The sequence below is a fragment of the Colletotrichum aenigma genome, assembly GCF_013390185.1.
Source record: "Colletotrichum aenigma strain Cg56 chromosome Unknown KSG_Cg56_contig05, whole genome shotgun sequence".
NCBI lineage: Eukaryota > Fungi > Ascomycota > Sordariomycetes > Glomerellales > Glomerellaceae > Colletotrichum > Colletotrichum aenigma.
In genome coordinates, this window is record NW_023500911.1 from 28,761 (window position 1) to 54,343 (window position 25,583).

Below are 25,583 nucleotides of genomic sequence, written 5' to 3' on the forward strand. Positions count from 1 at the left end.
AGCAGGGGAGTTGCTGGCTCTGATGAAACCTTTATCCAGCAGATCCGTCAGGGTTTTCTGGAGAACTAATAGCTCCTCCTTGGACATGCTGTAAATAGGCCCCTATGGTGGTTGCTTCTCGTTTCTATGGTCGTCTTTCTCAAGCTGAATAGCGTGGCTAACACTAGGTTGGTGTGGTGGCAATTTGTCGGCTATTTCCTTCTTGAATAGATTAATCATATGGCGATAATGCGCTGGTAGTTTGGTTGCTAGGTTGGTTGATTTTTTTTGGAACCTAGCAAGCGCTTTTTCGATATCTTTCATAGTAACTGAGAAGATCTAGATCAGTTTGTAGGATCGCTAAGAAGAATGTATTCTCGTCGTGAGTGTGCTTGCAGCGACTGATCAGATCGTAGGGTCTGAGTCCCAGGTGGGGGAGTACTGGATCGTAATATATATTCCAGTCGTTCTAACGTAAAGTTCGTTATATTGGGGCCTGACTTGAACGTCTTGCTGGCGAGCCTAAGGGATACTGAGAATAACGTCTTCTGTTTAGTCTGGGATAACATAAGCAAAAACTCTCTGCTGCTTATATCTATCGATATCGATATCAAAGTAGGCCACCTATGTGATGGCTTGTTTTTGAATATGTGAGACTTACAAAAGGTCTCTAGGGGTGATGTTAATAATTAGGAGTTGAAGCTTTCTGGCCAGTTTCAAAGAAATAGACATATAGCAGTGGCAACCATCGTCGTATAGGGCTCTGGTAAAATATGTTATGTTGATTCTAATGTTCACATATAACCCTTCTTAGTCCATGCCGCCTTGATTCTGAAACTGATTCCATTCAGCTGTGACTCCTGCGCGCCCCTATTAATCTTCTTCGTTATCTTCTTCAACTGCAGCTTTAGTAACTCTGTCTCTGTCCTTAGCGATGCTTCTGTAGGCAGATATCTTCTGACCAGATGGGGGTACTACTGCTGCTAACGGACAATCATCTATCCTGCAACCGTCTCTTCCACAATAGAGACACCTCCTCTCGATCCTTCGTTTCTCAAGCTCCAATTTATCGACCTACTTTGCTCGTTTTCCGAGAAGGGATTAGTCCTCTGGCCGCTTAGAGGGGTATCCAGTAAGGTTCCTCTTTAGGTTGAATATTCTAACTTGAACAGTATTCGTGGGCTCCCACTCCATTATGTCTCTCGTAGGAGCAGCATTAGGTTGCAAACGAGGCTACGTAGGCTTTTGCAGGGCGTTCGTTTTCTTCTCATAAGTCTATTCTCTAAATAACTCTATTTAATTGCTGATCTCCTCGCATTTTTTTGCAAATGCTTTATATAAATTAAGATGCAACTGGGGGCAGCTAATAAGGTGGGCTTTCAGCTTTAGGTGAAGAGCGTTCTGAAGGTAAGATATCTTAGCTGAGTCTTCCTATCGTTCTGCCTCTGCGTTAGCAATCTCTTTTTCGAACCGTAGGTAGAATGCAGTGAATAATTCGATATCCTTCTGTCGGATCGTATATAGGGCTTAGATAGCTTTTTCCTTTTGATTCCTCTCGCCGTACAGAAGGTCTAGTCGTTAGATTAAGGCCTGGGGGCTTAGGTGTTCTTTTCTGAGTTTGAGTTCGTAGAAGGTAGTGATATTCGTTTTGGCTGATCCTTCTAAACAGGTGTATATATATCGCAACTGTGACTTCGTATTGCTAATCGCATCTGAGTCTTCCTCAATCTTGCCTTTAATCTCTAACTTCCAACCGCGCCATTATGACTTCAAACCGTTGAACATCGGTGGGTGTGGGAGGCTGTGGCGGGGTTTGCTGCTTTATGTCCTCAAAACTTTGAGAGATGTTAGGCTGATACCTTCATTAGTCGTCATTTTGTTAGTTGGTTGGTGTGTTGAGATGTTTCGTAATAGTGTGACTCGTTCTGGTGTTACGACCCGTTATGCATGGATAACAGTTGACCGACCCACTTGGGCGTCGGGCGGCTAGGACAGGACATTTGTACTGCAGGATCACGGGAACAACAGGAACTCACTCAGTAACAGAAGAACTAGTGTCTAAGTCACGTGATGATAAGATAACGATCATATTGGATCAATATGATCTAACACGACTTAGGGGCTAAACGATCATTCTGGATCGGAATGATCCAGATCGACCTAAGGTACAAAGGAATATGTTCAGAATTAGACTTATTTATAATAACCCTAAGCCTGGCTTATGGTCAGACTTCTATAGCTCTTCAGCAATCAACTTAGTATTCATCCTCACGGATACTCTCAGCTTACCTTCACTGCGAATCACTTATTGAGTCTAAGACTGATCACCTTGGCCTCTGAAGAACCGATCTACTACAGCCTACGACCTACAACCTACGACCACGACCCAGTGTACTGTTAGAACGTATCAATCCCCAGCTTCTGTTAGCAGATCCTACTGTCGGATAGCTGACCGTAACATCTGGTTCCTACTGATTGGATTGTCGACGAGGTGCCCTGCGAAGCAGTAACCTTCTACCTGACGACTGATTTGACTGCTGAATTGTCGACTCACTGGGTGTTCGACTGTCGTAAAACTACTAATCCAACTCTGTGAAGGACGTGAGTAAAAGTGTCGCGGTGGCGTTCTTGAAGAAGATTTATTATAATGTAAGGGTCTAGGACAAGGTTGATGCCATTGGTCTAGCCTACTACTACGAGTACAATAAATCTTCTTGAAGAACAGGAAACAGAACCGTATCCTCCCTATTTCCTGGGTATTCTTATAACCTTGCCATTAACCCTGTCGATATTCCTGGAACCTTCTAGCAAATGCGCCATTGGATTTGGTGGGTCCAATGAGTCGTGGCTGAGGGTCTTGCCGAAGGCCGAACACCGGTCCATAGACCGTGACACCATCAGTGACCGGGCCACTTTTCCCACCTTCATCACTCACAGCTTCCATATCTCGACCAAAATCAATTGAATCAATTGCAACTACTCAGAATCACTTGAACTACTTATTTCCACAGCCTCTGGACAGGTTCTTGCGTTGTGGCCGGTCTTGCGACAGATACCACAATGTCGTAAACCTGTCCGACGACGCTTCGACGACCCCTCGTTTTCCTCCTGTTCACACCCTTCCTCCTCAACAACACCCTTTTCGGCCATGACTTCCCTTGCCTGAGACCCATCTAGTGCCCCTCCGTCTTGTAGTCTAGTTCTTTTGGCTCTCCGACGCTTACTAAGGGCCATATTTGCTTCTCGAAGATTGCGTAGCTCTTCCTCCATAAGGGCAGCTGCATGGGCAATATACTGAATCCCTTTTTCAAGTTTATCGGCAGCTTCACAAATTGGAGTCGGCGAGCTTCCCTGATGTCTGGAGATTCTTTCCTTTATAAGTGAAGACTGAGAAATAGCCTCGTTGGTGGTTTGAGGCGTCTTAGAAACCCAAGGGTTGGGTAGCCTGTTAGGAGTGTTCGGGGCTGTTGGTGTCCGTAACTGCACATCCAGCTTAGAAAGGACAGTCTGAGGGTTATAGGGAATAAGCCTAGCCCCTCTAAAACCCCCATGGACGTTTTCCTGAGTAAAGGTTTGAAGGAATGCGGCCTTGAATGCGAGAAAGAACTCGGGTTTGGCGATGTGGGTAATCCGGGCCTTGATGAAGTGCTCAATCTGAGAGCCATATCTCAACTTCAACACACTATAGCAGCCAACGTCGAGAGGCTGTGTTAGATGTGATGAATGAGCTGGCAGACAGATAGTTATAATTTTGTTCTTCTTGCAATAGTCCTCGAAATCGCTGCTAACGTGGCTTTCATGGCTATCGACGACTAGCATCCGATATATGCCTCTCAGTCGTGGTTTTGAGTATTTATCGAAATACCGAAGCCATTCCAGGGCAGTCTCGTTATTGGTCCATCCATTGGAAGTTGTTTTGACTGCCCAGCTGTCCGGAATCTGGGCCTCGGAGTACCAACTCGCGAGGTGGAAGCGACCCTGAACCACCAAAAAAGGCGGCATCGCGTAACCATCACCAGCAACACAACAAATCGCGGTAGCCCATTCTCGGTTACCAGGCTGAACTTTTTTTGGCTTCCCAATCCGATCGGAACGTGTAACAACCATTCCAGGCCGGATCATACCCATCATAAAGCCGGTCTCATCAAAGTTGTAAAAATCATCGTCCGTAATACCGCATTTCGATCGCATATTGGCCACAAGTCGGAACCAAGGCTCGATAATTATACGATCTTCGCAGAGGCCCCTCTGATAGTCATAAACGCAAGAAAATCGCGTCTTAAGCTCCAGGCGTCGCTGGACGAAGCGTTCCGTCCAGCGCTTCCCGACCGGTCGGCCATCACGCTTCCGGAGCAGCGTATTGGCCATATCTCCCACATCCACACGTCTGGGCGAGAATCCTCGAGAATCCAGGTCAATAATGTATCGAACAATTGCCTCCTCTTCGGTCTCTGTCAAATTCAGCTGGGCATTCCTGCTATCGACCTTCGCACTTTGACCCTTCATTCTGGACTGGAGGGTAGTTCTCGGAACGTTGTAGATAGTCGCTGCACGTCGGATACTTAATCCCAGTGTCAATCGGATCGCATCAATTGCTAGAATGATCCTGTGCTCGGGCGAGGTTTCGGACATTGTTTTGTGGAAGAAAGGACGTGTCAAAGCTAGAAGGTGATGAAGGTGGGAAAAGTGGCCCGGTCACTGATGGTGGCCCACTCACTGATGAGCCACGTTAGTAGGTATTAATAGTTAACTTACTAAATAGGAGCAATTAAAATGTTATAGTCAGCTATCTAATAGTAAGGTCTGCTGATAGAAGCTAGGGATTAATATGTTATAACAGTATATTAGGGTTGTGGTCTGGGTTATAGGTTATAGGCTATAGTAGATTAGTCTTTAGAGGCTAAGGTGATTAGTTTTAGACTTAATAAGTAATTTATAATAAAGGTAAGCTGAGAGTATTTATGAGGATAAATACTAAGTTAATTGCTGAAGAGCTATTGAAGTCTGACCATAAGCTAGGCTCAGGGTTATATTATATATAAGTCTAAGGTAGTTTCCTTATTCTGAGGACTGATGTCTTTCTGAGCAGTCCCTAGGTGTGGACTGCTTTCTCTATATTAGTCCTAAGTTAGGGCTGCTTATCTCTTATTAGTCCTTCTTATTATTATGTGACTTATACTATAGTTCTTCTATTCTAAGTGAGGCCCTGTTGTTCCTATGATCCTGCAGAGTATAAATGTCCTGTCCTAGCCGCCTAACGCCTAAGTGGGGTTGGTCAACTGTTATCCATGCATAACAGGTCGTAACAACATCCTGGACGTCCCAGCTAGTGGTCGGCAGCTCTAATATCTTCATGAGGAAGTTGCAGCAGGCGCTATTAAACATAAGATCCCAGCTGGTGCGATGCATCCAGCTGGTCTAGAATATAATATCAACAGGCCTTATAGCAGAAATAGTAGTATGGACACCGCCAGCAAGATGGGCTTTTTCTGCATTATGAGCTGTGGCGAGCAGAGCGTGCTGGGCGGCAGGCATATTATTAGCATTAGGAGTCCCTGTCTCGCAGGGTGGCGTTAACCCTGCTGCAGTAGGCTGGGCTATCTAGAAACCCTGCGCACTGTTCTGCAACTAGCTTTATAGCAGGATGCTACTGTGGATATGGTCCTATTGCTAGCTGTTAGTCTTCTGCAAGCCTTTAATACTGTATAACTTTATGATATGGCGGCATATCAGGTTATCACTTGCTGTCTAGTAGCTGCAGCAGCAGCAGGTGTGGCTATAGGTAACTATTAGCGCTTTATGCAGTGGGAGGCTGTTAGGATAGAGAGTAATATTATTTAGGTCCCCTAGATATAGGGACTTCACTAAAGCGCTCAGTCCACAGCGTTATAGCTTAGGAACCTTATGTTTCTCAGCTAGGTGGCAGCTCACACGCTCCCTGAACAGCTTTAAGGCGTAGCTGCAGGGCTGGCAGATGAGGACTAGCTCAGGCTCGTTCAAATGCAGTTGCAAGGCTTCTAGGCGCTAGCGTTGCTTGTCCGTCAAGCTGCGTGGTGCTATAGGCCTAGACGGCAGCGACAATAGAAGGGGAGATAGGAGAGTCATGTTCACTAAGAACTAATTCAACTGTTTTTCTCTAATGAGAGAGGTGTAATAGAAAACAGGTTTTTTCCCCTGCTTTCTTCTTAATTATTACTTCGCTATAAACTTTTTTCTTTTTTCTCTCTTGCTTACTTTTCTTCATTTTCTCTAACTCTCTAAAGCAGAAGCTGTTGACCTACTACTCTTAGTTCCAGTTCACAAACCATCAGTCAGGAGAAGGGGTCTCATTTCGGAACGCATCGAGATTTCAATCGAAGATGGAGACATACTCAGGCTATTGCCGGCCAATCAGAGATCCCAGGGAACGCGTCGAGATTTCCAAGTCGGGCAGGGGGTGGCAAGCGGGGCTCCGGTCGGGTCGGGCCAATGGCTGTACACGGATGGCCGTATCTCGACGCGTTCCGGCATGGAATAACTGAGTAAGGAACAATAGGCGAGATACTCGTAGAAGGGCCCGGCGTAGCTCGGGAATACCTCGACGACGAGGCCCTTACGAGAGCCCCCTTTGTCCCTCGGCTATCGTGGCTTCCCCCAGGTCGAGAATCTGGGTGTTACCGCACCGGAGATACGGCGAAGTACAACGCAGATGGCAGCATGACCTTCACCGGTAGGCGACTTCACCGGCAGGCGAGATGGGCAAGTGAAGATACGAGGCCAGCGGTTTGGGTTCGGCGAGGCGGAACAAGCTCTCGTTCGTGTCTCTGGCGTCCGTGAAGTCGTCGCCTGCATGCAGCCGTGGCATAACGACGGTAACAAGCTCACCGCCGTAATATATTTAGCCGATGCACAGCTTGAGCATACAGCAAAATATCTCCAGGGTTCGGCCAAACAAGCAATAAGACAGATGTCTCTGCCAACAGACTACGACTTGTCCAAGCGCCTCGGGGGCATCAGGGACCATGTACTACAGTTACTCCCTCCTACATGGTCCCCACGGCTTGGTTGGTGGTGCAAGATGCAATGCCCGTGGTTACTTCAGGTAAACTGAATCGTCCCTCGGTTATTGCCTGGGTACGGTCGCAAGACATGGATGCGGTACGCGGTGCGCTCCAACCCTCCGCTACGATCGCGTTAAATGCGCCAATATCTAAACACGAGAAAACGATGCAGTCGGTGTGGGCTTCGGTACTGAATGTTCCCGAGCGGACAATCGGACGTGAAAGTAACTTCATGCTGCTTGTGGGAGACAGCATCGCCGCGATGCGAGCGGCAGGCATGTGTCGTAGGCGTGGCTTGGTCGTGCCATTGCAGGCTCTGACGCAAAGCTTAAGTCTCGCTGAGGTGGTGTCTCGATGCGATGAAGTTACAACGTCTTCATCCGCTGTGTCTCCTACACAGCCTTCCGAGAATCCAGTGGTCTCAGACTACCCGTTTGGGGGATTTTCCGCGATTGACATTGAAGCTGTTGCCGAAGCAAACGCGCAGGCACCTATGATCGCGCTGGGTGAGCTAGATCGACATGCCTTGGTCTTAAAGACTAGCCTCATTTTTGAGCCGCCTGCAGACGTGGATCGGATCAAACTGACATGCACCCAGGTTTTAAAAGCCCACGAAATTCCACGGACGGCATTCACTCAGAAGGGTCCGAGACTGTATCAGATTGTCTTGAGGCGCCCAGTAGACTCTCAAATAATACCAGACGACGGGCCGGTTCACTCCCAACGCAATGATATCTTACCACAATTCTACGTGGCCTCTGACGGAAAACGCTGCCATCGGCTCCGCCTCGAGATCCACCACGCGTTATACGACGCCATCTCCCTTAGAATGATGTGGAACGATGTCGCCGCTGGGTACGCCGGACGAGAGCTCTCTCACGGAACATCGTTCCTAGAATGGGCACGCCGGCTCACTCAGCTGGATCACTTGGAAGCAAAAGGATTCTGGCGGGTGACTCTAAAAGGATCTCGGCTAACCTACCTCGTGCCACCGCGGCAGACGCCTGAGACCTTGAAGCAAGTTGAGCTCCGTGTCTCGCTCCCAATTCTTGCAGTTCGCGGCCTGACGACAGCGAACCTCTTCAAAGCCGCCTGGGCCCTGTTCACGGCCCGCGAGGCAGGCACGCAAGACGTCGTCTTCGCCGAAGTCCTTGCCAACCGTTACAACCCATCTTTGTCGGCTAGTATAGACCAGGAAACCGTCCGCGGTCCGCATGAACACCAACCCCGTAAGAGCTCACTTCGAGTCAAACATGGCGTTTGTCGCGCTGCCTGCGCAGTTGCAGGAACAGTCCCTGGCCGCTGCTTCGTTCGCCTATCTCAGTTACCGGACAATCCAGAAGGACTGTACAGACTGGCCGTTGAACAGCCTGTTTGGATCAGTCGTGAATTTCCAAAGTCCTACGGTCTTGGGGCATGAGGAGCTCGACCTAGGAGACTCAATCACAGCTCGCATGATGCCTCCTGCTGCTAGTCATCCGTCACGATCTTCGGCCCTGTGGACGATTGTGCGTCCAACTGATGAACAGCTTGTCGTAGGCTTCAAATTTTCAAGCGCGGCTTTTGATGAGGAGAAATTGAAGGGCTTTGCCGGGCAGGTTGAGGACTTGCTGAAAACCAAGCCCCGTGACATCAGCCTGTGGATATCCAAGGCTTCCCATTGATTCAGGAGCGAGGCCTCCAAAAGTCCATCGCTGGCAGCTTCCGCTGATGAACAAGCTTGTGTGAATCAGTAATTCATAGACGAGACTCCCGAGGAGGTACGTCTTGTGGTGCTGGAAGTGTGGAAAGCAATTGGTTTGGAAATCAAGGAGGATCATGCGCCCATTTTTGAATGTGGGGGAGATACCGTTACTGCTCTGTTGTTGTCCAGACAATACCGCAGACAGGGCTATGACCTCACCATTGGAGCCGTGTTAGCCAACTCGTCACGTCAAGCACAGGCAAACTTGCTTTTTCGCTCCGGAATGTCACAGCTGTCCGACTAAAAAGATGCCGTCATTAGATTTTGTATGCTATGCGCCCTTCGATCTTATCAGCCTAAGCCACCATACCTCCAAGCTTCCCTGTGAAGTCTCTAAAGCCCGCAGAATGAACAATATTCACGGCCCAGTCTTCCCTTCAGAGAACATGTTTGTGATCGTGTGGTATTTTCTAAATACTGCGCTACGAAAATGTTACAAAGGAGAAGGTTATCCCAGCAGAATTATGCCATCCGTCGCTCACAGAGTACAGTCGAACCCTGAAGGTGTGACAGACTCAGAACCTTTCTGACTATCACAGCAGCTCGCGAATGCATCGAAATTCGCAGCATTGCAGAGGTTGCCTGACAACTTGTCCCCTGTCCCTTTGCAGCATCTTTTGCCAGCCTCGATGTCATTTTCTATGCCATTCTGCGTAATCGCGAGACAGGTGCAGAGGCCAGCCACATTACTCGCACCTTGCAAAAGCAGGAGACCGACAGATGCATGAAACTTCATTTTGAGCTTTATGGTGAGATATGCCCGCTTGCTGTGTTGATTCCGTGTTAGTTCAGCAACATCCTAATTTGCTCAGATAGAACATGCCTTGAAAAGACAACCGACGCCTTCCGGAGGACAAACGCGAAAATGCAAAACTTAAACAATTGATGGCTGAGCTGTTGGCTGTAATATATTCGCGATGAAGATGCTGCAATCATTTATCATGGATTTAGGAGAAGGCTTCCTTTTGTATGAGAACGGGGGGCTAGAATTTTGCTGTCACCGAAAGATAAGAGCGCCTGACTCGGTTACAGTAACAAGGCCGGTGGGAGTTGCGTTAAGAGTCCCATTCTATCAAAGTGAAACCAAATTCACTTAGCTGACAAGGCGCCTTACGACCGGCCTCATCCGAGGCATTGTTATCAGGTTGGGCGTACCTTGTTGGAGAAAGTCCGAGTTGACAGTCAGGCTGATGGATTCAGAATGCGGAAGTCCTGTTAGAGCATTGAAAGTTTAATCTAGGTTCATCTAAATTTAGGGTACAACTTCAGGGTCGATACATGTGTCAGACTAAGGTGAGACGAACCCCCTGATTTAATTCTTAAGTCGCCGGCCTCGCCGAATTGTGACGCATCTGGGACTGCGCCAACATTGCAAATCCGGTGGCAGTTCAAGGGACACTTTTCTTAGTCTGGTTTTGTTTCTTAAATTACATTGTTCCGTCGGCACAAATAAGGGCATTCGCCGTATTGTGATCATTAATTTTCGCTTCACTATCAGGCTTTCGGGGGAAATGGCGCACAATATGTAATGTTTCACGGTGAGAGTTATGAACCAAATCTTCCATTTCCCAGGCCCTGGAATGTTCATATCACTAATGCTAACAATCTGCTTAAAGATTCATTACGACCTATTCCAAAGTTGAATATGTTTGCAGGCTCGAGCTTACATTTGAATCTTAACTCTAATCACATTCCAGGCCCGGTCTCAAACGCTTCTGAAAGACTGGGCATCGAATAGATAGGAACGCAGTCCATACTTGAGGTGTTTCTATCATCCCGAAATGTGAAATTGACGCCGTTCTTACCGTAAGGCAAAGGTTTGCAGCCAGTCAAGATCCCTTCTCGAGTGACTTTTTGCAGTTGCTGTGGTATAATAAGATGGTCTCATCGAATCATCGGCGAACATCACGTCAATATGAGGTCTCATCCCAATAAGACGATTTTTCTCATTTTGTCAAATTGTACGCGCAAGCAAATACCTATGCATCTCGCGGAAACATGCTGCAAGCCCCATTCTTACACAGCCCCGACGTCCCCTTTAAACCTCAGATACTCAAGGGCTGATGATAGTCGTTGTACCTCGGTACGTCAATGCCTTTGATAACGGATAGCTTTGCGATGCTCTTCGCAAAGTAATGTTCTCCCAGGCCCCAGCTGTCGATGCGCCTCCGAGTTTCGCTCAGATCATTGAGCGCATTCCCGGCCCAGTCAACTGTATCCATGCGACGATTCCTCCGCCGTGTCATCAAAAGTTGCTGATCTCCTCTCCTCGCCCTGTCATTCATCAAAAACTGAGACTTGTTCCGAATTCCCTTGGGTTTCAACGCCTCTCGCAGCTCATCCTGAGAGGTCCCCATGTCGTCTGTCGTTGGGCTTAAAATGAATGCCACATCGTTGCAATCGTTGTCAGTGCAGTCTTCCAGGCGAGACTCGATGATTTCCAATAACGCGTTGTCCATGGCTTGGAACGGCTCATCAGTGTCTCCGTAGCCGCACGTCTTTGCGCCATAATCCACGTCGCCGTAGGAATGTTCTCCAATGTCGAGAATTAGGTTGAAAGCTAAGGGAAGCGACTCGTCCTTTAAATTCTGTGCCATAGGCAGAAAGCGGGCAAACCCGCCAGAGAACTCGTCGGCTGTCTATTTTCGGGAGTTAGGCATGGTCGTGATGAAGACAAAGAGCAGAGCAAGACCCACCCAGGAGCCATTCGGCTTGTACTTCTTCAGGAACTGCGCATAAGTCTTATCGATTGACTTGATGGCTTCATCATAAGTTCTATTTGGTGACTTTGTTTTCGCCTTCTGAGCAGCAGGCCTTTTGGCCGCAGAAGCCTTTGCGATAGTTCTAGGTTTGGTGGATGCAGACTTCGCGACCTTTCTCGGGGGTGTCTGCGACTCGTCGGACGATGAGTCCGAGTGCGATCGTTTCAAATAGTTGCGTATATCCATCGCGAACACCAAGATGTCCTGCAGAGGTGATACAACAATTCAGGGTGCAGACTGGCTTGTTCTTGTATATCAGATAAAGCGGACAGTGGGCACTAGTTGTAGCTTCTGGCGGTGGGTATTTGAAGGGAGGGACGTGTCGCGCCTTTCGCGTCGCGTCCCATTTGGCAGGGATCATGGATGATCACCACGATACGGCCCTCCCTCCGCGCCCCAGGGTCTAGCCATTTCTTTTGCTTTTGGAAAGCATGCCGAGGTTTATTCATTGATTTCATCTCTGAATGAGTCTTGCCCGTAATGAGCGACGGGTGATCTATGACACCCCTAATAAAGGGCCCTCAGATTGCGTTGTATTGGACCTCAATACGTTGACCGGTATGCAACGGTGATATTTCCCTTAGTAAGAAGAAAAGCACTTTCAGACCATTACTTCTCAAATCGCAGATATCAAACCAAGATTCTAGACCTCAAGATTAGACATGTTCGCCTCAAAGCTATATCCTCGAGGAAACAAGCGTCCCACCAAGATTCAATTGTGTGTTGGCCCGCTAATCAACCACTTACTACTTTTTTCTTCACGCAGACGACGTGGTTGATGGCGCACGGCGCATAAAACGTGGCCAGACTTCTTTCTACTGCTGATCAAAACATATTTCTTCCGAGCGCTAACAACAGCGTCGAAGCTCAGGCGCAGCATGATTATCAACACTCTGGAAATAGAAGCATACACTAAATCAAAGTCCTAGGACTATTAACAAGAGCGACCTACAGTTCCAGAAACACATTCTTCCATAATCACCCGGGCTGGCTACACTATTAGTGTTGATCTAAAGCGACCTTGAGGTTATTACCCCAACACGCTCCAGATCGTATTGCTCTCCTAATTTGCCAACTATTCACATTCTAGTGTTGCTGTGACGACTTTGATATATACAACATCCATGGCATAACCTGTCTCATATTACACACGATACTGACGGGAGCTTATCCGGCAGCGAACCTTTTGGCTGTCAACCAATGTCCAGTTGCCCTTGACACTAGAGCGCTGATAAGCCAGCTCTTGCACGGAGCCTTTGTCGAATTTGAGGACAAACGTTCCATCTCTTCCTCTGACAGGCTCGATAGAGAAAGCTTCTATTATTTCCGGTTGGGCAACGACTCTGTTCGAGCCTTCGGTCAAGTCAAAAGGAGCTCCGGTCTTCGAAACAACACGCACTTCGAATTGTGAATCGAAGTTTCTGCCCCGGGGACACCCAATTTCAAGTTGAATCGGGTACGTGTTCAAAGGGAGTGGCTGATCCAATGACGTCAGGTTCATTGTTATGGCATTATCGGAACCAAAGTAGATCGAAGAGTCGTCGAGGCTCATTCGGGTGGTGTATATTGATCGATCGCGCGTTGTGTCGTTGCGCGCATGATGCACGTAGAATAGCTCGGCTCCCTCAGGGGTACTTTGAGTGACCTCCTGAGCACCAACTCTGCTCCTTGTGTTCTTGGGGGGCGATGCCACAATGCTTCCGTGGCCAGTAGAGTATATGGGGATCCCAGCATCCGGAGCCTGTGATAGAACGGGGTTCTTGGCAGATTTTCGGAAGGGGCCCAATGGAGTCTCGGCCGTTGCGAATCCCAAGCCATAGTTTGAGGCTTCGTAGTTGTTGGCGCTGTATGTGAGAAGGTAGGTTGGTTTGCCATCTTTTCCCGTGCGCCTGATAACTGTACTGCCCTCTGACCACCTTCGGTCCTTCTTCGTACCGTTGTTCTTCTCGTAATCATCGACATGAAAGTTCTCCCATTGTTGCGGGTCAGCTCCATACGAAATGACCGTTCTCCATCCATCTTTGCGCGGGGGGTTCCCAATCTCGCCAGTCCCATTATATGAAGTGATATTGCTCGACAAGTCCGGCGCATCGCGGGCGTGGACATCAACCTCTGACGACGCAATATCTGGCATGGTTCGCGCAAATGGATCGTCCCACCAGGCTCGGTCCATCTCGACAACGATGATATTCGACTCCTCGATGTACTTGCCGAGCTTGTCATCCCAATTCCAATTACGGTACGCGTTTCGAGAGGTGTACAAGTAAATACGGCCGTCCTGGTCAAAAAAGATGTTCGGGTCAATCGTAGGTATGTAAGTACCCTTTGGAGCTTGCTTTCCCTCCTCGTGGGTCTTTGGTGGCAGCATTTGCTTGTCGTCCATGATGAGATTGACGTCATGGTAATCGGGGTCGAATGGATAGTAACCAATGGGCTCCGACTGAATCTCTTTGAATGGACCTGTAGGAGATCGCGAAACGGCCACTCCCAATTTCGATGGTTCCTCAAATTTTGAGTAGCGGAAGTGGTCTTTCGCCATATCTTCGCGCAAACGCCCTGCGAAGAAAAAGAAGTACCATCCCGTCTTTGCGTTGTAGTATGTTTCAGGAGCCCATTGCCAATCGCGGGCCCAGCAAGCCTGACCACCATCGATCTGTTTCATCTGATCATCGTAACATGCCTTCAAGACGCCGCCTGGGTGTTTGCGCCAGGTCGAAAGGTCAGGGCTAACGTAGATTGCAAAGTGGTAACCATCGTCAGCACCCTCGGTTGAGTAGGCGTAATACTGCCCGCTCTCCCAATCATAGAGGACGTAGGGGTCTGCCGCGGCATGGCGGGCTGAGTTGTAGAACTCAGGATTTTGACCGTTGCCATTGTTTGAATCCGAATCTGCCCAAACCGACAACCCAAGAAACAATGCCCATGAAAGGGCAGAGAAGAGCCACATCGTGAGCGACGAAGGCGGGACAAAACAGACACCCGGAGCAAGCGCTTCAAAGAATGGGACCAACCCTACAGGAGGATGTCGACATGACTGTCCGTCTTATACCACATTCCATCAGCACTCTCTTCCCCTCTTTCCTAATGCGAGGTATTCCTGGGGGCCCGAGCAGCGTGATCCTTCATCTCATCATCCTATTGAACCCCTGGTCTGTTGTGCAAACAAGGTCCGGGCCTACAAGAGACCCACAATTTCCCCTCACAGATCCGACCTCTTGAACCGGTCAACCTGGCAAAGTGCGTCATTAACGACTCCGAGTATTGAGACTTTTGATTGCAGTTCATTTCTGGGGGTGTAATGCAGTGGGGCTCGTACTGAGACTTTGCCAACGTTTGGTTTGCGGAGCTCGCTACCTGCAGCTGTTAGCCGGGATTTATTTAGGAGCCGAAGCTTGATTTGTGCGCATGAAAGGCAAATTCAGATCTGGTCCGAACTTCGCGAAGCTGGCAGGTAACATAGGCAAGGGTCCTAACTTACCTAGGATGTAAAAGCTTAGTAGCCGTCCCCGCGACTACAGCTAATCTACAGCTAAGCCCAAGTGTGATTCAGAGCCATTGGAGCGAACGCAAGACCAAATTATTGAAGAGTCTAGAGAGCAGGGCCTTTGGCAAAGTTAGAACGATCCCGGCATTCGCCTTGAAGTCTCTCGAGATGTTTTGCTCGCAGTCTTCGATTCAGAGTGGGAGGCCTTCTTGGTCTGTTTACTCAAGAGGTATTTCTAGCTCAAAGTTCAACTTCGTATACAACTTGGCGTTGGCGTCTCATGCAAAGCACCAGTTCTCAATCGCACCAAGTTTTGGGTTTCTTGAAACATGACAAAGTCACATGGTATCAGAAATGACGTAAAACCCATGAATCAGTAGCCTTGGGAGCGTTGAAATATATCTCCGGAGCAACAGAGAGATCGAGTTGATTGCACGAATAGGTGTCAAAGTGTGCCATGAACATGCTAAGTCAAGTTGGTGAATTGGGTTGCAAGAGATTGAACCACTTTTTCGTAAGCTTGAGCTACATGATCTTGTATAATGATCTTGTATAATGGGCTGGCATCTGGGCTAAGGCTGCTCGGGAAGTGTTCGACGTCAGTCACGGCGAACCCCAATCATGGGTGGCAAAAACACATCATAATCATTCGTGGTTACCTTTATGGTAGCAGAAGTATGTGACACAAGAGGTTAATGATGTTTCTCCATCACACCACATATTGCCCCTCGCAGACGATCCCAAGAACGACTCTATTCTTTTATAGCTCGTAACTCGGAATTTCCACCGTACTATTCGACTTCAATGCGTCCTTGATCGCTTGGCAAACAATCAAAGCAGCCAGACCAGCTTGCGGGGAGCAACTGGGGGGCTCTTCACCGCGAATGACCCGACAAAAGTGGGCCAACTGCAGCTCAAATGGAACACCGTCAATAACAGGAACGTCCTGCTTCTTGAGCTCGGAGTGCCATGACTTTTGGGGGCCTTCGTAAGACCACAAAGACATGTTCGGCACGCTTAGAGAGCTCTGGGATCCGAAAACGTGGTAGAAGTTTTGGCCCGTCTTCGGAATCAGGGGGTTTTCGCCAGTCCCAGCTTCGAAGTTGTACGGCGACGGAACGTTGTCAGAGATGAGGAAAGTACCCACGACTCCGGACTTGAATCTCAAAGTGAGGGCACCTCCTTCCTCGGCTTCGTAGCCTCTCTCAGAGACGGCCATTTCTCCGTGAACTCGTGTGATGGGTCCGAAGAGGTGGTGGAGAAGATCGACTTCGTGAATCATGTTGATGAGAATGACGCCACCATCTTTGCCCTGCCTCCATGCAGTGGGACCTTCAAAGTAATCCCGCGGCTTGTGCAGCGTCCAAAGTCCATTGATAGCAATGATCTTGCCCAGGGAGCCCGACTCAAGCGTCTTCTTAGCAGCAATGATGTATGGGTTGAATCGTCGATGGTGACCGACGAGGGCCTTGACGCCTGTTGTGCGCAGATGTTCCAAAAGCTCAATGCCACTTTGAATATCAGAGCTGATGGGCTTCTCGATGAGAGGGTGCACTCCTTTGGAAGAAAGCTGCCTAGAGACAAGGGCATGAGTATGATTTGGGGTGCAAATAATGGCAGCCTGGGGAGTATGAGGAGAGCTCAGGAGGTCATCGACAGTGGCATAATGAGGCACATTGAGCTCAGCGGCTAACTGTTTGCCGGCGGGCGCTGGGTCGACGACAGCAATCAGTTCGGCGTCGGGACTCTCTATGACTGTTTGGGCATGACGCGGCCCGATCAGTCCCACGCCGATGACGGCGAAAGGGATCTTGGGTGGTTGAGCGGTCATGACGAGATGACCCTTGGGCGACGCGATGTTTGATTATCAGCGAGAAGAAGACGCTAAGACTTTTGTTGGTTGAAGGGTGAACGTTTGAGCTGGTGAAAACCGGAGCGAAGTTTGGTCAAAACAACACTGAACGGTGTCTTGCGTCGTGGGGCATTTCGGGAAGTGGTTGAGAATCCGGGGCCCCGCAAATCAAGACGCTTGACGCGGGGCATGATCCGGCAGTGTGTTTACCCGGGTGCGGTTGAGGCCAAGGCCGCGCCGGGGAAGTTGGTGGTGTTCCCGTCGGTGCTCCGAGCCGGAGACTTCCATTTCAAGGATGCATGGGCAGATGCGTGATAAGCGAGGACCCGGTAATATCAGCTTAGCCGCGACATGGCTGCTTGCTCCGGTTATTGTTGTTAGGCCCCCGGAAGATTTTGTCAAAATGAGGACAAAATGCATTCGTCCTTGAGGTGCGATCATGAGGAAACCGAGCAAGACTTGATGGAATTACACTTCAAGGTGTTCAAGGGTCATCTTGCATGTCTTGATTACAGCCAATGAGGGCTCGTTCCTAGTGCTGTATGTATGTAAGTGCAAGTCGGGGGTTCTCCCTCAATGGTGCAGACTGATTTCTTTCCAGCTGCACAACTCTTCTGCACAGTATACGAATACCTACCTATTGAGGAAGAAGTTTAATCATCGCAGCTTGACGTTGCTCCTATCGCCATGATCAACATCATCCCCATTGTGTTCGCTATTGTCACGTTCACCATCACATCGAAACAAACAAACAGATAGATGATGCTTGCTTGCTTGCTTGCGCTTGCCGTCCATTGCCAGTGGAGTTGCTAAAACCAGTTGGCCATCGCAAATGTGGCCGCCGTGATTGGCCAGTTGGGACAGGATTCGGTCGGGCCCGCGCGCAGTGGAGGACCGGTGCGGCTGTGATTGGCGGTGGGCGGCCCTGGTGGGTGCCCGTGGTAGCGAATTCCACTCACTGCAGTCACAACCTAGAACCTGACCTGCTGGAAGGAAGGCGGCGGTGACATCAAGCTGGGATGCTCCCTCCTATCGACAACAACCCAAGCGCAAACACCAACGACCCTTTCCCTTTCCGCCTGTGTTATTCTGTCGCAACTTCGCTTTTCGCCTACTTGACCTCACCTCGTCTCCTCCTCTTCCGCCGGTCTGATCGTACAATCTTGCCCGTCGACACCCCCGCAACCACTTGCAACGGTCTTCGCGCCACCAACTAGCCCCGCGTCGATTCACCCCGCCTTGCGACAACAAGAAAACCCTTCTCCCAACATCTCTCCCTCCCTTTTGCGCATTCCACCGGCCGTACAACATGTCCCCGACGAACACCAACGGCGAGGCCAATGGCGCCAACAGTGCCAACAGCACCTCGACCGCCAACGGCGCCGTAGACATCAAGAGTGAATCACCAACCACAACCCCTCCTCGCCTTGTGGGCCTCTACTAACCTCCACTAGATCTTGGCCATGTCGAAACACCAAAGGTTGAGGGAACCTGGACGGTCGAAAAGGCTCTGAAGGCCTCGCCCGGTACCTCGGCACCTACAAACTCGGGCTCGCCGCTGGCATACTTCCACATGCTCGAGCGTCTCAAGACCACGAAGCGAGAGGGTTGGCGTCGATTCGGCATCGCGAGGTTCTCATCATCCCTCTGTGTCTCTGCATCGTCCATTCCAAGCTGACCATCGTTTGTGCAGAGGAGAGTCCATCGCCGACCACATGTATCGCATGTCCCTCCTTTCCATGTGCTGCCCGCCGGCGCTTGCCCCCCGTATCGATCTCGCGCGCTGCATGAAAATGTGCCTCATCCACGACATGGCAGAGTCCCTGGTCGGTGACATCACACCCGTTGATGGCGTCCCCAAGCCCGAGAAGAACAGACGCGAGGCCGAGACGATGGACTACATCACCAAGAACCTGCTGGGCAACTTCAACGGTGGCTTGACTGGTATCGAGATGCGTGAGATCTGGCAGGAGTACGAGGACTCCAAGACGCTCAACAGCCACTTCGTGCACGACCTCGACAAGATGGAACTGCTCCTCCAGATGATGGAATACGAGAAGCGCGGCCAGGGCAAGCTCGACCTCGGAGAATTCGCCTACGTCGCCACCAAGTTCTCCCTTCCGGAGACCAAGGCGTGGGCGGATGAGCTTCTCAAGGAGCGGGAGCAGTTCTGGGGCGCCAAGGACCATGTCCACGGCGAGTCTGGCGTCGACGGGGGAGTCAAGGTCGATACGCGACAGCAGCAGGACGATTACTACAAGCGTGAATAAGCCGGCACTTGAGGCTTGGGGGTTGTGGCTTGCGACAGCAGTGGGGGCAGCATGGAATTTAAATGACGGATGGATGGGATAGAATGATTCCCCCTTGGCGCTATTTTTTGGGCTGGACAGGAGAGGGTGGTTAACGGATGTGATGACGGGGACACGACTGCGATCACGTGGGAGGGATGGATGTCGTGCGACCGTCGACGTGAGTGGTATCCGTAGTCGTGGTCGCTTTCGCTTCACGCATCATGATGATCATACTCCGTACTTGCATTGCATAGTTCGCGTCGGGATCGGGGACGGGAACAGGCGCTTTGAGGGGATATCCATAGACGAAGGTAGAAATCATCAATGGCCATGAGAGCAGCTCAACATCAAAAGCTGGAGCACTATGTACTTAATGCATGACAACAGGGAGCAGCTGGCAGGCAGGCTGGACAGGTCTGGCCAAACTGGCGAGATTGGGGAGGCGGTGTGGTTGTTTGTGCCCCTCTATTTACACGCTACGGAGGGCCTCTGCGCATGGGCCCCGGGCGAGTACCCCAGCAACCGAGACACGCCTTGCCTGATATGGATGGGCGTTTCCACTACCCCCCTCCGCTCGGGGCACTGAATTTAGGAGGCGCCGGAAGACCCTGAACGGCCGGGCCTGCGATGGGATAGAAAAGAATAAAAAAAAAAAATTGTTGACATTGACTGACGGACTGCCGGTGCGATGCTGACAGTGTCAAGGTGATGCCACGGCCCACGGGTGGTGCGGAAAGGCAAATACAGTGGGTTCATTCCACTTTACGGGGGTTTGCGAATGACACGACGGGGGCACGGGGGGACCTGACGGGACGCGACTTTCCATTACCTTAGGTTTCCTTTTCTTCCCCTGGCGCGTGCAGCTGGGTCTTCTTGAAGGAGAATCTCGTAGTCCTCGACATCCCATCTTTTCAACCTTGCCGGCCACCGACCTCCGACCTCCCATTTTTAGAGTTGCGCGGAAATCCGACGAAGTCTGTTCTGTCCTTGAACTCCCGTATTCACTCCCCACCGGCGCAATTTGTTCTTTCTTTTCACTCACCAAATCTGTCTTTAGCAGCATCACCTTTTCCACCTCCTTGCGTTCCTGTTCCTGGCGCATAACGGACTCGACGTCACCCCAAAACGCCACGGCCACGCTGCTGCTCCGGAAAAAAAAACGAAAAAAAAAAAAAAAAAAAAACCGCTCCTCTTCCTCTTCCCGCGTGTTGATCACTTTGCGCATCATCGGCCGTTTGGCCAACCAGATTGCGACAGCGACACCGCTAACACCAACGGGGCCTCCCCGGCACTGGGAAGCTTGGAAAAGTTGGAGCACAGGCAGCAGGACACACCACCACAACCGGGTCGAAGCTTGTTGGTTCCCGATAGCTGCTCCCTGCTATCTGCCATAGCATACCTTACCCCAAATCCTACCTCGCGCAGTAACCATAATCGCCTACCTTACGCCGCAGTTCTCCAACCCGCCTGTCAGCTACCCGACGGTAAATCCTATCGTCACGCGCCTCGTCAACACCTCACGGAAATCCGTTCACCTCCGTCGCCTGTCTCCTTCACCCTCTAGTCTGACAGCGCCTGTCCGCGCACATCACCGACTGCACGGCCTGTCGCGCGACCAGCGACGAAGAACGTCCACCGCGAACACACACCCGGCACATACACCTTGATCGATCATGACCTTCTCCCTCTGACCTGGGCGACAGCGTGAATCACCATTCGAGCAACTCAACTACACCAATACCGAACTGTCCCTCGGCCCTATCTTGTCGCAGACCCATCGACGCCCTCCTCCGACATCGAACCCCTTGTTTCCCTTGCTTCGCCAAATAGCAAGGTACTTACTCCGTCTCAACATGGCGTTCGAGTATCGCATGCCCGGCACCTATTTCGACACGCAGCCCGGCGGCGTTCATCCCGGCGTCTTTCGCGCCCCCTCTTCTCCCTCCGCGAGCTCTTCGCTCTACCTCGCAAGGTCCTCCGGTAGCTACCAATCTGAAGCTGCGACCCCTCACGCCCAGCGCATGCGAAAACGCCGAAACGATGTGTCCCGTGAAGCTACCCCCTTACACGAGTGGTGCGACGGAAACATGAATCTCGACAGCTCCGGCGATTTACCTCCAAAATACGACACTCCCCAGGCGAACCACGAAGCTCGTTATACTCTTGCCGGTCACCTCGAGACCCCAGGCGTTGTTGCCAATCCTCCCTTCGAGAATGGTGCGCTGGACGAGAGCATGTACTCGGATGCCGATTACCGAAGCAAACTTGGATCAAAACGTCCCCACGAAGAAATAGAGTCTCCAGTATCCAACCAGCCAACGGTACTTGTTCAGCCTCAACCTGTTGTCGAAGGCTGGAGTCGCTTTGCTTTCAATACTATTGGTGGCGTCGTTGGCAAGGTGTGGGAATTCTGCAGGACTGGCGCCTTTAGAGGCTTCTCTGCAGGAGGTGGCAAGGCTTACACCATCGACGGCCAGAGCCTGGAAACGTTACCAGAGCCCGAGGTGGAAGCTGAGCCCAAACCTGAACTTGTACAACAGCCTCAACCCCAGCTATCCGAGAAGACACCCGATTTCGGGCTAGAGAGCCCCAGACCGAGCGCCCCTGTGGTTGACACAACACCGCCAGGTGGCTATCCAACGCCTGGCTTCACGAGCACCAACCCCTTCGCGTACCAATTCCAAGAAACCCTTCCGTCCGAGAGTACACCGTCGCGGCCGGCGGTGAAGCGCAGACAAACCAGCGCCGGAAACCATGATGAGCTTCGCAACTGGGTTGTGGTGGATGAGCAGGCGGCGGCTAGCAGACGGGCTCTTCCCCGGCCGGCCTCGCGTCCGGTCTCGCGGAACAGCCGGCCATCAATGGTGACTGGGCGCAGAATCAGCGTCCCCAAGCCACGCCTCAGCTCCACACCGACGGCCCAGCGCAGGCCAACCACCAGTCACAGCAACATCTCGCACGCTGGAACTGCGGCGCTGTCACCCCAACAGCCTGCCAGCTTTGCCGGTGCCTGGTCGCCCGAGACACCCTCGCAGTTTACTGGTCCATCGCCGAGTCGGATTCCTCTGCCTGTCCAGCCCGCTGGATTGGGGCCCAATCCGTTCGCGAGACCGAGCAACCCAAACTTGCGCCAGAGCGCCATTCCTTCTCCTGTACAATCCAGCACTAGCCCTTATACTCACTCGCATCGTCGCTCGCGCAGCAATGCATCAGCAGCACATTCACGACGTAAATCGAAAGATTTTGGCGTCGACTCAATCCGCGAGAGCCCTCGTCTTACTACCGAGGCCAAGAAATTGGCAGCTAGGAGGGTCAGGGACGAGCAGGATTCCGATGCACGGATTGACGATTTCAACCAAAGACTGAAAGAGATGATTCGCCAGGGCCGAGAAGCACTTGGCACCAAGATTGAGATTGATGGTGATGACGGTTGCTGGATGGATGATTAAGTTTGCCTTTGGGACTGGTTTTTGGGAGGCGTTTTGCTACACACATACTCACATCAGGCTTCGACTGACGCCGTGGAGTTCAGGAATGACATGACGCGTGATACCACCTATGGCATATTTGCGCCTTTGTTGGCAGCAGTTTTTCGCCTTTGCTTGGCCGTTTGGGAGCCTCCTCAGGTCAGGGGAGCCAGAAACTTTCGATGTAATTGCTAGAGTAATGCAATGCTCATGGCTAGAAATAAATATCTTGATGACGACTTGTGCCCCAAAGATGCGCGGGAAATGACAACACCTACTCAACCGTGTCTATTGGCTATTCTATCGCGATATCGCAGCTTGTCATTTCAGCTTGCCGTACCCCTGACGTCGCATCCTGATAAAATGACGGGATGCCGTCTTTCTTGCATTACTGCTGCAGCTTCCTATACGTGCCGGGTATCCCAGATTCAGCCGCCCCTACCAGCTTGGATCTCTGTCCGAGAACATCTTTTCCTGGTCTGCACCGCAAGAATGGCACGTCTCTGCTCTCAACGTCTTCAGTTCCACCTTACACTCCGGCTTCTGGCAATGCTTGGTGCAAAACCAGCGCGGGCAACCTTCCACCACGCATTTTCTCCTCTCTGAGTCGTGAGAAATCGTCAAATGATCGCGACCGCAGCGACATTCCTTCAGATGACAGTCGCGCCCTGCATGGCCGAGGAGACCACACATGCAACACCGGGCCTTGCACATGATCGCATTGCGGTGATATTCACTCCCTGGCTCGTCCTTCTCAGCCTTTGGGCACTCTTTTGTACACAGAACCTCGCATTTCTTGACAAGATGCCGTTGCGGGTAGGGGCGACATTTGCAGCGGTTGCGCGGTATGCTCTCGCAGTCGTAACAGGCGTGCCGGGGCTGGCCGCAGTGGCCACAGGCATCCTGACAATCCTGAGTCCAGTGATATGGAGAGCGGCAGTTCATACAAAGCTCCGGGAGTTCCAAGCGGGACAGTGGCAGTGTCGCATCAGAGCTGTCGGGGTGCGCGGGAATGCGGACCTGGATGCGTTCGACGTCTCCGCCGTCATACATCATAACTCTCTTAATCATGTTGGCCATATCGAGAGATATGCGAACCCACGTCTGTGAATTATCGTCATAAAATGACCTGAACATGTGTTAGCTATGCGCAGCAATGTGGGAGGGAATTCTGCAGTACGCCGCCATGATGCCGAAAGCGAGCAGATATGAGTCGTCACAACTGAAGCGGGGTTCACCGCTCGACTAGGCTGCAGCTGTGAGAGACGGGTCTGGAACAACACAGAGGCTGATAAGGTTTTCGTGGCACTGGGTCTTTGAAAGGTTCAATCTGTTCGATGTCCTCTCAGGTTACTGGATTGTGGTCATTGTGTGGATCGACGTTGTGTGGTGAAGGCCGCGTCGGGCAAGCTCGACTCGCGACTCTCACCGAGGCACACCGGTGGGCACGTGGAGTACAGTGTGACACTGTACACAACATATTAGGGGCTGGTGATATCCATCCTACGAAGAGATTCTACTTTCCAACGTTATCAAACAACATCCTCTCTTTCTAGTTACTGGCACTTTTTATTACTTTGGAGGCATTGAACAGGAGTTGTGCGGGACAACCCTGATCTTGTCGTTGTCAACGATGACTCTATTACCGTGGCTGTCGAGTTGCTCACACCAAGACAGCCAAGAAGGCTATGACAGATAATCCGCGTCCTCAAAAGTTCAATTACTCCAATATCTATCTTTAAAAATCCCATGCTGTTCGCTGGTTCGAAATCTTACTACACGAGTTCCATGCTTGCCGGTAATTACGAAACATGCAAAACCTCCCTCCAAGTATGAGTGAAAACCCTTGCAATGATCCTTTCCCATGTATCCCAAGGCCTCTACCAGTTGTTTAGTGTTCAAATCTGATGCTCTTGCAAGAACATGGCCCCAACAAATGCTAGTGCGGAAGATATGAGTGAGAAGCCATGGCTCCACCCCAACCCTTCAACGTACGCTTGCACAACGGCTTGTGCGATGTGGCTGTCAGTGCGATCAATGAAATCGACATTCGAGGTCGCCTTCTGGATAATCTGCGAGGAAAAGATCAGAGATCAACTTGTATCATCGGAGGGGAGAAGTCAGTAGCCTACCGTCTTGCGCACAAGCGCATCCAGACCCATCCCCTTCAATAGCTCCTCCAGCCTCCATCTCATGGTTTCCATCATAACAGCGCTGACGCTAGAAAGCCCGATGATCATGCCGATCTGGACAGTCAAGAATATGCCCGAAGTGATGGCGGCCTTGTGCTTCGGGTTGACTCCGGCTTGTGCGGCGATAAAACCAGCTGACTGCACCAGACCTGCGCCTAGTCCTCCTGGCAAGATGTATAATGACTCCCAGACGTTGGTATCGCCATGCCATCGCAGAAGAAGAAGGACGTATGATAGTGATGACGCAAGTGTCGCAAGAACAAGAAGATACTTGTAGCGGCCCGTCCTTTGAAAGTCAGTAACAAATGGTGTACAGGCACGTGTTCAACTTACTTCTTGATCAGATACCCAGCCATGATACCGCCGATGGCATTACCGGCGACTGCAGGGAAGAGATGGAGTCCCGCAACGGTGTTCGACACTCTTTTTGTGACTTGGAAGTATAAAGGCACCGAGAACATGAGGCCGAGCTGAGCAGCGACTTGAGCACCGGTGATGAAGTAGGTAAGTACGACGTCTCGATGCTTCAGAATCTCCAGTGGGAAGATGGGCTCCTTGGCCCACCATTGTTCTGTAGCTGCGAAAAGGCCACCAAGAACAATTGCAGCACCAAAGAAGATGAAGATGAGGGGGTGATTCCATGGTACTTTAGTTCCACCAATCTCTATGGGGAGCAGGAACGCGAGGATAAAAAGAGCCAACAGCCCGGCACCCAGGAAGTCGATTCTTGCAAGAGGGCTCTTCTTTGGATCCTCGGGTTTTGAGTCTTCCG

At 50.8% G+C, this 25,583-nt stretch overlaps 5 protein-coding genes across 5 annotated transcripts; 2 read left to right on the forward strand and 3 right to left on the reverse strand.

The window, feature by feature from the left end:
* Positions 1-1,410: 1,410 nt before the first annotated feature.
* On the reverse strand, positions 1,411-4,485 carry CGCA056_v007662 (uncharacterized protein; the record flags this gene model as incomplete). Its single annotated transcript, XM_037322910.1, has 2 exons — positions 1,411-1,418; positions 3,204-4,485. The coding sequence occupies 2 exons, from the start codon at positions 4,483-4,485 to the stop codon at positions 1,411-1,413; spliced, it is 1,290 nt and encodes a 429-aa protein (XP_037177347.1).
* An 8,184-nt stretch (positions 4,486-12,669) lies between these two features.
* On the reverse strand, positions 12,670-14,472 carry CGCA056_v007663 (uncharacterized protein; the record flags this gene model as incomplete). The annotated part of the gene is made up of 1 exon (XM_037322911.1): positions 12,670-14,472. The coding sequence occupies one exon, from the start codon at positions 14,470-14,472 to the stop codon at positions 12,670-12,672; it is 1,803 nt and encodes a 600-aa protein (XP_037177348.1).
* Positions 14,473-15,769: 1,297 nt separating this feature from the next.
* yjhC-1 (putative oxidoreductase YjhC) lies at positions 15,770-16,840 on the reverse strand (the record flags this gene model as incomplete). Its single annotated transcript, XM_037322912.1, has 1 exon — positions 15,770-16,840. One exon carries the CDS (start codon positions 16,838-16,840, stop codon positions 15,770-15,772), a length of 1,071 nt encoding a protein of 356 aa, XP_037177345.1.
* Positions 16,841-18,170: 1,330 nt separating this feature from the next.
* CGCA056_v007665 (HD domain-containing protein) lies at positions 18,171-19,131 on the forward strand (the record flags this gene model as incomplete). The annotated part of the gene is made up of 3 exons (XM_037322913.1): positions 18,171-18,258; positions 18,316-18,493; positions 18,555-19,131. 3 exons carry the CDS (start codon positions 18,171-18,173, stop codon positions 19,129-19,131), a joined length of 843 nt encoding a protein of 280 aa, XP_037177346.1.
* Positions 19,132-21,005: 1,874 nt separating this feature from the next.
* Positions 21,006-22,601, forward strand: CGCA056_v007666 (uncharacterized protein; the record flags this gene model as incomplete). Its single annotated transcript, XM_037322914.1, has 1 exon — positions 21,006-22,601. The coding sequence occupies one exon, from the start codon at positions 21,006-21,008 to the stop codon at positions 22,599-22,601; it is 1,596 nt and encodes a 531-aa protein (XP_037177343.1).
* Between the last annotated feature and the right edge of the window lie 2,982 nt (positions 22,602-25,583).